This window comes from Amia ocellicauda, chromosome 10, assembly GCF_036373705.1.
Source record: "Amia ocellicauda isolate fAmiCal2 chromosome 10, fAmiCal2.hap1, whole genome shotgun sequence".
NCBI lineage: Eukaryota > Metazoa > Chordata > Actinopteri > Amiiformes > Amiidae > Amia > Amia ocellicauda.
The window spans coordinates 40,045,506-40,060,540 of record NC_089859.1 but is presented as its reverse complement, the minus strand read 5'-3'; the positions used below and the strand labels follow the sequence as shown (position 1 = coordinate 40,060,540).

The 15,035-nt window shown below is 42.9% G+C and overlaps 1 protein-coding gene across 1 annotated transcript; it reads left to right on the top strand.

Moving 5' to 3' along the window:
- Window positions 1–165: 165 nt before the first annotated feature.
- Window positions 166–14,493, top strand: LOC136759582 (beta-Ala-His dipeptidase-like). The gene is made up of 8 exons (XM_066714584.1): window positions 166–201; window positions 1,049–1,097; window positions 4,855–4,991; window positions 5,891–6,001; window positions 6,203–6,346; window positions 10,888–11,050; window positions 12,082–12,170; window positions 14,275–14,493. Exons 1-8 carry the CDS (start codon window positions 166–168, stop codon window positions 14,491–14,493), a joined length of 948 nt encoding a protein of 315 aa, XP_066570681.1.
- Window positions 14,494–15,035: the final 542 nt, after the last annotated feature.

Genomic DNA, 15,035 nt, shown 5'->3' with positions numbered 1-15,035 from the left:
ATGAACATAAAAGGAAGCATTGGTATATTAGGTGCAAAATTGTGCTGAACAACTCAGGAGAATAATCTTGTGGCAGTGCCATTACAGACAGAAGAGGTGTGCAGGTGCCAGGCAGGGAAGTACCCTGACCAAGATTTTCGAGTATAGACGGGAGTATTCCGGGCAATGAAAGAAAAGGAAGGCAACACCACCAGAATACAGGTACCAAGAGCACAGATTTGCCCAGGTCCTGCACCCTGTCTGAAAATGTGAGGGCACTCAGACTTGAGAAGGGAAAGATAAGACAGACACAAAGAGATTATCATTACTGTACAACAATCTGACAGTTAAGGTACAATGTACATGATATATAACCAAACAACAAAAACAATGCTCTATCCCCGAGTTGATTGTCCCAACTCAGTGTCCGATGAGGAATAAAGCAAAAACAAACATGATACCTCTGCATGACACACTTCAAATAATCAGTTTAAACAGTTTAAAGCAGGTTTCAGTGAACAGCCCAGGTCCTCAAAACATTGCTTGTGCACAGCCTTCCCAGATGTATACCCTTTAACAAACAAACATAGAAACGACATATATTAATATTCTGAACAGATGTGACTGAAAAGGACAGGCTCTGGAGGAAGGGGAGCGGAGAGGGCAATGTTAGTCTTCTGGCACATGAGAACTGGAGAGGTCTGTATAATAATAATGAGTCTGACAACATAGCTACAATTCAATTTTATTATTCTGTTTCCTGGCAGACGCTAATATGTAATCACTTCTTAAGATGTTTAACATGTTATCCATTTATATATTTGCTTTTTATTAACATAATGCAAAGGAATGCCTCAATTAGTGCCAATATCACAGTTTAGTAGAATTGTAACCTAACAGAAGAAAAAAATAACATCTGACATCAGCAGTGTTTCTATACGTGTATATATTGTGACAAAGAGGCTCCCTCAGGTGCTTCTTGCACACTCTTGAGCAGGAAGGATACCGTCTGAAAACACTTCCCTGTTCTTTGCAATAAATTCCCTTACTTCTTTTTTCTGTGTAACAGAAAGGGTGTCTGAAATATTTACTTCTGGAGTTACCAATGGAGGAGTCAGGTAAGTTTCCAGTGCAACCAGTACTTCCCCATCCTTCCAGGCCTTCAAGAGAATAACATGAAAGATCTGCTCAGGTTTTCATCTTCCTGGTTGTCATATTCTATAGTTAACTTCCCCTACTCTCTCCATCACTTCGTATGGTCCTTTCCAACTAGCCAGAAGGTTACACTCAACTGTTGGGATCAACACTAACACCCGGTCCCCAGGCTGAAATACCCTCACCTTTGCCTGCCTATTATTGGCATATCGTTGACTTTGCAATTCTGTCTTGCATGTGGGATATGTGTTCAATCACACTGCGGTAGGGTGTAGCCTCCTGTTCCCATGTCTCCTTTGCAATATCTAATATTCCCCTGGGGTGACGTCCATATAGCTCAAAAGATGAAAACCCCAGGGAAGCCTGGGGTACTTCTCGTACCGCAAACATTAAATATGGCAACATGAAATCCCAATTTTTCCCATCTTTGTCTATGACTGCGTAACATAGACTTCAATGTTCGATTAAACCTCTCAACAAGGCCGTCAGTCTGAGGGTGGTATACAGAGGTTCTTAAATGTTTAATCTTGAGCAATTTGCATAACTCAGCAGTCACTTTAGACATAAATGGTGTTCCCTGATCAGTTAGAATCTCTTAAGGGATTCCTACTCGACTAAAAACCATCATGAGCTCTTTAGCAATATTCTTGGATGACGTATTGCGTAAAGGCACTGCCTCTGGATATCTGGTTGCATAGTCCAAGATTACCAAAATATACAGGTGGCCTCTAGCAGACTTTGGTAACGGTCCTACTATATCCATTGCGATTTGTTCAAATGGAGTCTCTATAATAGGTAATGGTACAAGGGGGCTGCAGAACGCTGGTTTAGGGGCGGTTTGCTGACATTCAGGACAGGATGTACAGTAACCAGCTATATCAGCATACACTCCTGGCCAATAAAACCTTCTTAACACTCTTTCCCTAGTTTTATCGATCCCTAAGTTACCTCCTAAGACATGTCCGTGTGCTAATTCAAGAACAACTCTTTTAAAGGTTCCAGGCACCAGTAATTGTTCCACCAGCTCTATAACTATTTTGTCCGAGAAATTACTTGTTATATCGGGCACAGAAATATGGGAGTGACGGAGGGCCACTATCATCATTCAGGACATCATTGATTAGTTTAACATTTCCCCTTGCATGTTGTAAGTTTTGATGTTGGGCTTGTGCCGTCCCAAAACTAGTGGTGGACATCCCAAGGTCTGATACATCCAATTCCCCTGCTGCATCATGTAATATAGCATCTCTCTCTACGGGGTTATTTGGAGCTACAGTTCCACCCTGTGTACTAGGACTGGGGGCTTCCTCTTCACCAATTAGAACCCCCCCTTCAGGCACTCTAGGATCCTTCTCAATATCTACCTTTTCCAGTTTTTGTTTTTTAATTCACTCACTTCAGGGGGATCCAAATGCCAGCATTCTCTACCATATGCAACAAAGAGGCTCCCTCAGGTGCTTCTTGCACACTCTTGAGCAGGAAGGATACCATCTGTTCAAAGTGGTTTCTGGGTTACCAGGCTCAATGTCTAATTTCTGCCTTATAAAACACAAGTCTCATATTCTAATAGCCAGTCCAAAGTTCAGTACACCAACAGAAGTGCCTCCTCCAAACAATATATATCACGCCAGAAAGTAAGTCCAAGCAACAGCCACACAGCCACACAGCCACACAGCCACACAGCCACACAGCCACACAGCCACACAGCCACACAGCCACACAGCCACACAGCCACACAGCCACACAGCCACACAGCCACACAGCCACACAGCCACACAGCCACACAGCCACACAGCCACACAGCCACACAGCCACACAGCCACACAGCCACACAGCCACACAGCCACACAGCCACACAGCCACACAGCCACACAGCCACACAGCCACACAGCCACACAGCCACACAGCATGTCCTCCTACTACCACACCTTTCCAGGAACAGAGATCATTTTATATAGGCATTGCATTAGCCCTTAATGCCTGACAGGTGAGTCTGCTGCCCTTTGGAAACAAATGACCTGGATGCTTCTTGGGGAATGTAGTTTGTTTTAGCAGCAGCCATTTTGTAGTTTGTAGTTCCTATAATAGCACCAATCCATTACCTGGCCATGCACTTTCCTACAATATATATACACTCACCTAAAGGATTATTAGGAACACCTGTTCAATTTCTCATTAATGCAATTATCTAACCAACCAATCACATGGCAGTTGCTTCAATGCATTTAGGGGTGTGGTCCTGGTCAAGACAATCTCCTGAACTCCAAACTGAATGTCTGAATGGGAAAGAAAGGTGATTTAAGCAATTTTGAGCGTGGCATGGTTGTTGGTGCCAGACGGGCCGGTCTGAGTATTTCACAATCTGCTCAGTTACTGGGATTTTCACGCACAACCATTTCTAGGGTTTACAAAGAATGGTGTGAAAAGGGAAAAACATCCAGTATGCGGCAGTCCTGTGGGCGAAAATGCCTTGTTGATGCTAGAGGTCAGAGGAGAATGGGCCGACTGATTCAAGCTGATAGAAGAGCAACTTTGACAGAAATAACCACTCGTTACAACCGAGGTATGCATCGAAGCATTTGTGAAGCCACAACACGTACAACCTTGAGGCGGATGGGCTACAACAGCAGAAGACCCCACCGGGTACCACTCATCTCCACTACAAATAGGAAAAAGAGGCTACAATTTGCACAAGCTCACCAAAATTGGACAGTTGAAGACTGGAAAAATGTTGCCTGGTCTGATGAGTCTCGATTTCTGTTGAGACATTCAGATGGTAGAGTCAGAATTTGGCGTAAACAGAATGAGAACATGGATCCATCATGCCTTGTTACCACTGTGCAGGCTGGTGGTGGTGGTGTAATGGTGTGGGGGATGTTTTCTTGGCACACTTTAGGCCCCTTAGTGCCAATTGGGCATCGTTTAAATGCCACGGCCTACCTGAGCATTGTTTCTGACCATGTCCATCCCTTTATGACCACCATGTACCCATCCTCTGATGGCCACTTCCAGCAGGATAATGCACCATGTCACAAAGGTCGAATCATTTCAAATTGGTTTCTTGAACATGACAATGAGTTCACTGTACTAAACTGGCCCCCACAGTCACCAGATCTCAACCCATTAGAGCATCTTTGGGATGTGGTGGAACGGGAGCTTCGTGCCCTGGATGTGCATCCCACAAATCTCCATCAACTGCAAGATGCTATCCTATCAATATGGGCCAACATTTCTAAAGAATGCTTTCAGCACCTTGTTGAATCAATGCCACGTAGAATTAAGGCAGTTCTGAAGGTGAAAGGGCGTCAAACAGAGTATTAGTATGGTGTTCCTAATAATCCTTTAGGTGAGTGTATATATATAATAGACAAGTATTCCCAAGAAAGGGTTAAATGCAAACTAATGATTGCTTTATAGACAAAACTGAATTAACAACATGAAACATGTATAATAAAAAGAATAAGACAATAATTAATGTACAATTCCACACTACACTCTGCTTATCATTATTACATTGTTGTTTTTGTTGCAAATAATCATTTATTCAATTCTCATGCAGTATTAATAATATTTATTCAATTTTGTTCTATCAATAGATGTCCTACCACTACCACTACAGTATATGTAAAATGTTTTGTGGTTGTACGAGTTATTTATAAAGTACATTTGAATAACGCTGAGGTGTGTTTGAGTAAACATTGTGAGCTCAAACTAAATCAGACACCACTGTTTCACAGTCCAGCCTGAGGAGGCATTTATGTCAGTATAAAAGGTTATGTCCACATGGGACAAGAGCAGGGGAGGAAAGGAGACCAAGCAAACAAGCACACATTTCACCAGGTGACACACTGACCAAGGTACGTAGTCCTGAAATGGGTTTTGAATGAGAAAACAGAATAATTAAAATATATTATTGTACTGAATTGAGGCAGATTTGCAACCTTATTTAAGTGCATCAGGATTGTTGCTCAGTCCCAGGAAATGTGTTCAACAAGTAGAGCCAAACAAAAATATATAATTTATATATTATGTTGCCGTGAACAACAATATTAATGCAAAACATATAATTTACTGTAAAGTGATACTTCACATTCATTTTAAATTTAAGGGACTGTTCATATATGTATATTTTACATTTTGTGGCATTTTTAAGTTGAGAGCACTGGATTTTAATCTTTCTATATAAAATGTAATAAATATCATGGTCAAAACACAGCAGCGGCACTGAAGCAGTAAAACAAAACTAGGGACAATCACATTTCATGTAATAACAGTCTGCTCCTTTCTATTATGTGCTATACATCCAATTCATTTATGTAAAAGTAGGTCACGGTCACACAAGGACCGCAGGGCACGGGGAAAGGTGACCCAAGTGCAGTACTTGTAGAGGTGGCTGATAAGGGCAATAAAGGACGAGGCAAGGACGTAGTCAAGGTCACAGGCAAAGGTCACAATCCAGTAGGCAGTTAGGGACGGCGACCACGGCGCAAGATACAAGGCTTAGTGAAGCAGGCTGAACTGACAACACAGCAGCAAATGGGAACAGAGGTTAGAGAACAAGAGTGCACATGGAGTAGAAAAATGTTAATGCGATGATTGAAGATGAGAGCAGGGAGAAGAGAAAGAAAGGGCAGGGTAATGGCGGCCTCTAGCGGGAATAAAGGGTAAGGGCTAGGGAACCCCGACATAGGCATTCTCAAGCTATTTTAAATTGGGCTTAATTAGAATAATGACCACTTTTAATTTATCTTCCCAGATTAATTATTTGCTCTTCTCCTCGATCCTTCTCCTCACTCCAAAACTCCATGCATTCAACTTGGATGACTTAACTAAACACATTGACAGCCACCAAGAGGAATATGTGGAGGTAAGTCTGTAAGGTAAAGCGTGTCTCTTTAAAAATAACTATTAAATTTAAGTACGGAGGACTAAATACCATGAATTACTGTTCAAAAGGAAAATGTTACACTGTACCACTATTGCAATAATTATTTTAGGCATCCACCTTTTATATTTAGATTTATTTTTCCTGTTGCTGTGCTTGCCTGATGATGTTTCACCCTTCCAGGCCCTTAGAGAGTGGGTGGCTGTGGAGAGTGATTCCAGTGATGCGCTGAAGAGACCTGAAGTGGAAAAAATGATGGAAATCACTGCAGAGAAACTCAGAAAAATGGGTGGGAAAGTGGACTTGGTGGATATTGGTAATCAGGAGGTATATGTTCACTTTCTTTCCACTTAAGCTGTTTCATCATACTAAGTGTCCCATTAATTCTTATGAGGATTTACCTATTGCTGTTTCCATTATTCGGAGAGGGGGTGCCGAGTGGCTGCAACATTCCAGGTGACTTAAGACCTAAGATTGAGGTCCTTCTCTAAGTGATTGTAATGCTGCAACTGTTAATGCATATTTCATCCACTAGTCTGTGTGAGTCTCTTTGGATGAAAGTGTCTGCTAAATGGCTAATTATTGTATTATAGTTATTATTATTATTTTTATTTCTTGGCAGACGCCCTTATCCAGGGCGACTTACAACTTACTACAAGTGCAAACAAACTGCAAAAATACAGAGAAGGCATCAATCATTACAAATTCAACTTAGCTAAAACATAGCAATTAAAAATAATACATTTTACAAATTCCAATTTACAATTTACACAAGTACAGTAAGAGACTTCCTACATCCTGGACAGTGAAAGCTAAATGATGTCTAGATGTAGGGTTACAGACGAGGGCTACGGGAAAGGGAGCAAGGAGGAAAACAATCATGAACGCGAGGAGCATAGTAAAGCTGAAGTGCTATCTAGTAGGGATAGAGGACTAATATTACATGTGCTGTCGGAAGAGATGTGTCTTGAGTAGCGCCGGAATGAGGTCAAGGACTCTGCTGTTTTGACTTCGGTGGGCAGGTCGTTCCACCACTTAGGGGCCAGGGATGAGAAGGAGTGGGCTCTGGAGGAAGGGGAGTGGAGAGGAGGCAGAGTTAGCCTTCTGGCACTGGAGGAGCGCAGTGGTCTGGAAGGGATGTATGGAGAGACGAGTGACTGAAGGTAGCTTAGTGCAGTGTGGTCAAGACAGCGGTAGGTGAGGGTCAAAGTCTTGAACTGAATGCGTGCCGCTATCGGGAGCCATTGGAGGGAGTGGAGCAGTGGAGTAGCGTGTGCGAATCGGGGCAGAGAGAATACCAGACGAGCCGTAGAGTTCTGGATGAGCTGGAGCGGGTAGTAGTTGCAGACAGGCCGGCCAGGAGGGAGTTGCAGTAGGAGAGGACCAGTGACTGGACGAGTAGCTGAGTCGAGTAGTCGGTGAGGAAGGGACGGATCCGGCGTATGTTGCTCAGGAAGAATCTGCAGGTGCGCGTCAGCGTGGTGATGTGCTGGGAGTAGGAGAGTGCAGGATCGAGGGTGACTCCTAGATTTTTAGCGGAAGAAGAAGGAGAGAGTGTGGTGGATTCCAAGGGGATAGAGATGGGGAGATCAGCAGAAGGTGAGGAAGAGTGGGGGAAAAAGAGGAGATCTGATTTGGAGAGGCTGAGCTTGAGGTGGTGCGAGTGCATCCAGGCGGAAATGGCAGACAAGCAGGAAGAGATGCGTGAGGGGATGAGAGGGTCAGAAGAGGGATAAGACAGGAAGATCTGGGCATCATCAGCGTAGAAGTGGTAGGAGAAACCATGGGAAGCGATGAGGGGGCCCAGGGAGTGAGTGTAGAGAGAGAACAGGAGCGGGCCCAGGATGGAGCCTTGGGGAATGCCTGTGAGGAGAGGTTGGGGGGTGGATGAGGAGCCTCGCCGTGTCACTTGGTAGGACCAGTCGCTGAGGTAGGAGGAGAACCAGGTGAGAGCAGTCCCAGAGATCCCAAGGTCAGCGAGGCAGGAGAGGAGGATGGAGTGATCGACAGTGTCAGATGCTGCAGAGAGGTCAAGGAGGATGAGGACTGAGGAGAGGGAGGCCTCCCAAGCACGGCTGAGGGAGTCAGTGACAGCCAGGAGAGCCGTCTCAGTGGAGTGAGCTGTGCGGAAGCCGGATTGCAGAGGATCAAGGAGTGTTGGGACAGAGTCCGAGTGCTGACGGTGGACTGCCCGCTCGAGAGTCTTGGAGAGGAAGAGAAGTAGGGAGACAGGGCAGTAGTTCTGAGGAGAGGTGGCATCAAGGGTTGGTTTCTTGAGCAGTGGGATGACAGCAGCTTGTTTAAATGCAGAGGGGAAACAGCCAGAGAGGAGGGAGGAGTTGAGGAGGGAGGAGATGAAGGGGAGAAGATCAGGAGCGGTTGCTTGGAAGAGAAGAGAAGGGAGAGGGTCCAGGTCACATGTTGTGGGTTTGTGATGTAGGAGGAGAGCAGAAACTTCAGCATCTGAGAGAAGTGAGAATGAAGAAAAGGAAGCTTGGTCGGTGGGAAGTTTTGGTGTGATGGGAGATGAGGGTGGAGTAAGGAAGAGCCTGCGGATGTCTGCAATCTTGGAGGAGGCAAAATCATCAGCAGTGAGAGATGGGGGAGGAGGAGGGGGAGGAGGGGCAAGGATGGAGGAGAAGGTGGAGAATAGTTTGCGAGGGTTGTTGATAGTGGATTCGAAGAGAGATTGGAAGTAAGACTTCTTGGCTGAGGTGAGAGAGGATGAGAATGTGGACAGTAGGGAGTGGTCGAGTTCGAGGGCGGCTGGGAGTTTGGTTCTTTTCCACTTTTGTTTGGCGGCATGCAGACTAGTTCGGGTTGCACGGAGAACAGCAGAGAGCCAAGGCTGAGGAGGGGAGGGACGGGCAGGATGAGACATGAGAGGACAGAGAGAGTCAAGGGAGGAGGTGAGGGAGGAGAACAAAGAGGAGGTAGCACAGTTGACAGATAGATTTGAAAAACAATCAATGGAAGGCAAGAGAGTGAGGGCAGTGGAGGCAAGGGTGGAGGGGGAGACAGAGCGGAGATTTCGGCGGAAGGTGACAGAGGGAGTGGGTGGAGAGGGGAGGGAGGGAAGGGAAAGGGAGAAAGAAATTAAGTGGTGGTCCGAGATTTCCATGGGTGTCACAGAGAGTGTCGAAGGGGAGCAGCCTCTTGAGAAGATGAGGTCTAGCTGGCGGCCAACCCTGTGAGTGGGCGGAGATGGGGAGAGAGAGAAGTTAAAGGAATGAAGGAGAGGAAGAAATCCGGCACAGTGGGAAGGGTTGGAGAGGTGGATGTTGAAGTCTCCCAGGAGGATGGTAGGTGAGGACAGCAAGGGGAGGGAGGAGAGAAGAAAGTCGAGTTCATCCAGGAAGGAGGTGAGTGGACCAGGTGGACGGTAGAGAACTAGAAGGAAGAGGTGAGAGGGAGAGGTGATTTCCACTGCATGGAATTCAAAGCTGTGGGTTGAGATAGAGGAGAGAGAAGGGGGGACAGAGAAAAGGAGAGAAGGGGAGAGCAGGAGCCCTGTTCCTCCTCTCTGCCCAGTAAGACGAGGGGAGTGGGACAGGACAAAGAGAGAGGATAAGGCAGTGGTTTCAGTAAATCCCAGGCTACACTGATGAAGAAGAAACAAGTTTATTACAGAAAACATAAATACAGGTGAACCCGGAGCTCTCCTCTCACGGAAAGTGAAGAAAAGAACTGAGGATGTGAGCTGGAGAAGCCTTTTTGTATCTTCAGATAGACAGTGCGTTGCAGTCTATTCTGTCGGAAGTGATTACATCTCATTAAAATACAGTTGTACATAATACTTTACCACATACATAATAATGAACACAGACCTAGGTTTGTTACTGTTGTTGAAGTGTTTGAGGAGTTGATTGGTGCTGGTCAGCATTCTTAAGCAGCAGATGTTTATCAAAGACATTGTTGTAAGTCCTTAACCAAATACCTGTGCCCCAAAACACAGAACCTTTATACTGTTTAACTGTTTCAGCTGATTAAATATCCTAGAAGACAGTGGCTGAATTAAATCATGAGAAGACGATGCTTGATTGAAGTAACCCCTCGGACAGAAATGCATTAAGAACTAATTATTAAAGTAGCCCCCAGAACAGAGTAAATACAAACTAATGATTGTTTTATAGACCAGACTGAATTAGCAACATGAAACCATTAGTAATATATAGAGAATATAAAGGAAATAATAAAAGTAAATTTTCCCACTACGGTATGTTTTATATAGAGGTTGATATCTAAATTTGAATCATGAATCTACAAGGCACTCCATAAGTACTTTATAAAAATATTGTAACGCAGCAGTGGGCTGGTAGTCAGCACAAGGAGTGAAACCCAGATCTCCACCCTCCAGCTACCCACACTGCCCTTTTTGCAAAAGGTCCCAACCCACAGGCAAGGTAGTAACATCAGAGCCATGAACTTTACAATATGTTGATCAATCAAATCCCAGAGGATGAAGAAAATAACATTGAACAATGTGTGAGCTGAGCTGTTCATTAGTCCTGCAGTGTTAAGTTCCCAGTGTTACCCAAAGACTCTGGGATGTGAAGCAATGGGACAGAGTATGAATCCTCAGGACATCTGGCAGAGGTCTGAATTTTCAAAATGACCTGGATGACTTCATCCATTTCTTCTAACTCCAAATACGCTCCAGAATAGCTTCAAAAGCTATGTTTTACTGGAATAAAATAAAATAAACAATCTAGGCACAGAAAACAAAATTATTACTTTTTTTTAATTTTGTAAATTTGAACTTGTACAATGGCTTTCAGAAAATGGTGAGCAACTTTATTTTGCAAAAAGGGGAAGATATTATTGAGACATAGTGCACTGTGCTAAACCTCTTCCTCATTTTTTGACAGCTACCCAATGGCAAAATAATTCCTCTTCTGAAAGTTGTCACAGCTCAGTTTGGGAATGACCCCAAGAAGCGGACAGTCTGTGTTTATGGCCATGTTGATGTCCAGCCTGCTAAAAAGGAGGATGGGTGGGCAACAGAGCCTTACAACCTGACTGATATTAATGGTATGTGGTCCTGCCTCTACTTAACAGTAAATACATAATTTTGACAGGGAGATTTGGGAGGGTTCAGACTTTTTTTTTTTTACCTAGAGATACTGTATATTTTGTAAGTCGCCCAGGACAAGAGTGTCTGCTAAGAAATGCATAATAATAATGAATAATACACACACACACACACACACACACACACACACACACACACACACACACACACACACACACACACATTTTTTCCCTATGAAACACACATAATAACTCATGGTTTAAACGACCTATGGCACTTGTCTATAATTAAAATGTATTTTTTCTTGCTGGTCCATACACACCCTTCTGCCATGTTGATGTGTTTATATTCTGTCATATAATTTCTTCGACCAACCTCATCGATCGTTTGTATATGTCAGGTGGCCCATCGTGTCTTTAACCTGTCGCCAACCTGCGCACACTATACGACAGCATAGGACACCCACATGACACTTTCAGGAGTGGGTAAAAGTTTTCAAACATGTCTGAAAACCCACCGATGAGTGCTAACGAGCAAAAACCGACCCAACACAGACACAACAAAATTTTGATGTGTCTTATCGTGTCGGTCTAGTGTGTGGTGGTGGCCTTAAATGTTGCAGCCAGAGACACATTTGTTTTTATACATTATTTACATATATTTTAACATTACATTTCAAATATTTTAAACCTCATTGAAATGTTAAGCTTGTTTCATATACAGAGATATTCATCACTTGAATTAACCAAATCAAAACCTTGACCCACATACCCATTGCAAAATATTAATATGACAGGCATTTTGAAAACATTCATCCTTCTCCCTAATGTAAAGTACTGTTTCATTTGTAATTAATTGTTTGGAGGTTTTGATTGGGCTTGGGTAATCTTTTCTCATTTGTTACACTGCAGAATATAAAGTATATGTTAAAATCATATACAGTATACAGACAAATTCGGCAAATAACTTTTATACTTTATACTTTTATATTTATTGCTTCTTGTCTTTTTTCTAACCTTCTTCTGAAAAGGTAATCTTTATGGAAGAGGGGCATCTGATGGCAAAGCTCCAGTTCTTGCCTGGATTCATGCAGTCGAAGCATATCAGGCTCTAAACATCGTGAGTGTCTCAATGTTCACAATTTCTTGAGTATTATTTGGTGTTTGGGGTCACTGTGAAAACATTGCTAAATTAATACAAGTTTTTTTGTTTTGCTTTGGTTTTAAACCATTTTGGCAGGGCCTCAGTGGTGAACATTATGTAACCAGTAGTAATGGACAAGAATGCAGATTTATACAGCATTCCATTTCCAAGCAATAAGCTTATTAACAAACGGTTTTAAGCCTGTAAAAAATGTTATGGTCTCACGGACACAAACAGTAATGTTTGGTATTTTGGTATTATTGTAGGTTGTGTAAATGTGTTTTCTCAGGTTAACCATAATTTACTTTTAAAATGTGTGTGCTTGAAGTATAATGAAAAGATGTTTAGTGAAAATCAAGCTTTAATTATACAATGAGGGAAAAAAGTATTTGATCCCCTGCTGATTTTGTACGTTTGCCCACTGACAAAGAAATGATCAGTCTATAATTGTAATGGTAGGTGTATTTTAACAGTGAGAGACAGAATAACAACAAAAAAATCCAGAAAAATGCATTTCAAAAAAGTTATAAATTGATTTGCATGTTAATGAGGGAAATAAATATTTGATCCCCTATCAATCAGCAAGATTTCTGGCTCCCAGGTGTCTTTTATACAGGTAACTAGCTGAGATTAGGAGCATTCTCTTAAAGGGAGTGCTCCTAATCTCAGCTCGTTACCTGTATAAAAGACACCTGTCCACAGAAGCAATCAATCAATCAGATTCCAAACTCTCCACCATGGCCAAGACCAAAGAGCTGTCCAAGGATGTCAGGGACAAGATTGTAGACCTACACAAGGCTGGAATGGTCTACAAGACCATCGCCAAGCAGCTTGGTGAGAAGGTGACAACAGTTGGTGCGATTGTTCGCAAATGGAAGAAACACAGTCTTCCTCGGTCTGAGGCTCCAAGCAAGATCTCACCTCATGGAGTTTCAATGATCATGAGAACGGTGAGGAATCAGCCCAGAACTGCATGGGAGGATCTTGTTAATGATCTCAAGGCAGCTGGGACCATAGTCACCAAGAAAACAATTGGTAACACACTACGCCATGAAGGACTGAAATCCCGCAAGGCCCGCAAGGTCCCCCTGCTCAAGAAAGCACATGTACAGGCCCGTCTGAAGTTTGCCAATGAACATCTGAATGATTCAGAGGAGAACTGGGTGAAAGTGTTGTGGTCAGATGAGACCAAAATCGAGCTCTTTGGCATCAACTCAACTCGCCGTGTTTGGAGGAGGAGGAATGACCCCAAGAACACCATCCCCACCGTCAAACATGGAGGTGGAAACATTATGCTTTGGGGGTGTTTTTCTGCTAAGGGGACAGGACAACTGCACCGCATCAAAGGGACGATGGATGGGGACATGTACCGTCAAATCTTGGGTGAGAACCTCCTTCCCTCAGCCAGGGCATTGAAAATGGGTCGTGGATGGGTATTCCAGCATGACAATGACCCAAAACATACAGCCAAGGCAACACAGGAGTGGCTCAAGAAGAAGCACATTAAGGTTCTGGAGTGGCCTAGCCAGTCTCCAGACCTTAATCCCATAGAAAATCTGTGGAGGGAGCTGAAGGTTCGAGTTGCCAAACGTCAGCCTCAAAACCTTAATGACTTGGAGAGGATCTGCAAAGAGGAGTGGGACAAAATCCCTCCTGAGATGTGTGCAAACCTGGTGGCCAACTACAAGAAACGTCTGACCTCTGTGATTGCCAACAAGGGTTTTGCCACCAAGTACTAAGTCGAAGGGGTCAAATACTTATTTCCCTCATTAACATGCAAATCAATTTATAACTTTTTTTGAAATGTATTTTTCTGGATTTTTTTGTTGTTATTCTGTCTCTCACTGTTAAAATACACCTACCATTAAAATTATAGACTGATCATTTCTTTGTCAGTGGGCAAACATACAAAATCTGCAGGGGATCAAATACTTTTTTCCCTCACTGTATATATATATATATATATATATATATATATATATATATATATATATATATATAAGTCATAATTATTCTTGTAATCTATAGTGGTACATGTGTCAAAATCTCTTTTTCTTCTTATATCCCCTTCACATTCCAGGAACTCCCTGTCAATGTGAAGTACATCATTGAAGGAATGGAGGAATCTGGATCCAATGGCCTGGATGCTATGGTTTCTCAACGGAAAGACACCTTGTTTTCTGACATTGATTACATCATCATATCAGATGGTGGTTGGCTGAGCCGGAGGCCAGCTCTGACCTATGGAACAAGAGGAAACTGTTACTTCTTTGCTGAGGTATGGAGACAAGTTGCTTAAGTTGTACACATTATAATGATTATGAAAGATTCGTATGAAAATATCTCCACAGCTAAATGTGATAATTATCTGAAGACTGTAGACCAAGTGTTTTTGCATTTGCATACATGTGTAGAACATGTTATTAAATTAAAACATATTCAATGAATGATGTTTTGCATGTACCACTTTCATTTCCCCCCTCCCAAACATTTCCCCCCATATTTAAATAAGTAGACTTGAAGACCAACAGTTTTCCCCCTGATTCTTAGCAAAACCTTTATAGTTCTGAACATCATAATTAAATATATATATATATATATATATATATAAATACATATACATATGTCTGTCACCTTTTCTCCTTTCTCTGGCTTAAAACCAGTAACAGATAAAATACAGAATTCCAAATTCTGATATACTGGGCAAGCAATAAACTTGGATGACATGGGAGCTGATTTTGGTAATTTCGAGAGGTGTGAAGAATCTGTAATAAAGGATGCTGCATTACGGGTTTCGTCTTGCAGGAGGACGTCCTTGCCCATCGTTGGCGCTATCCCACA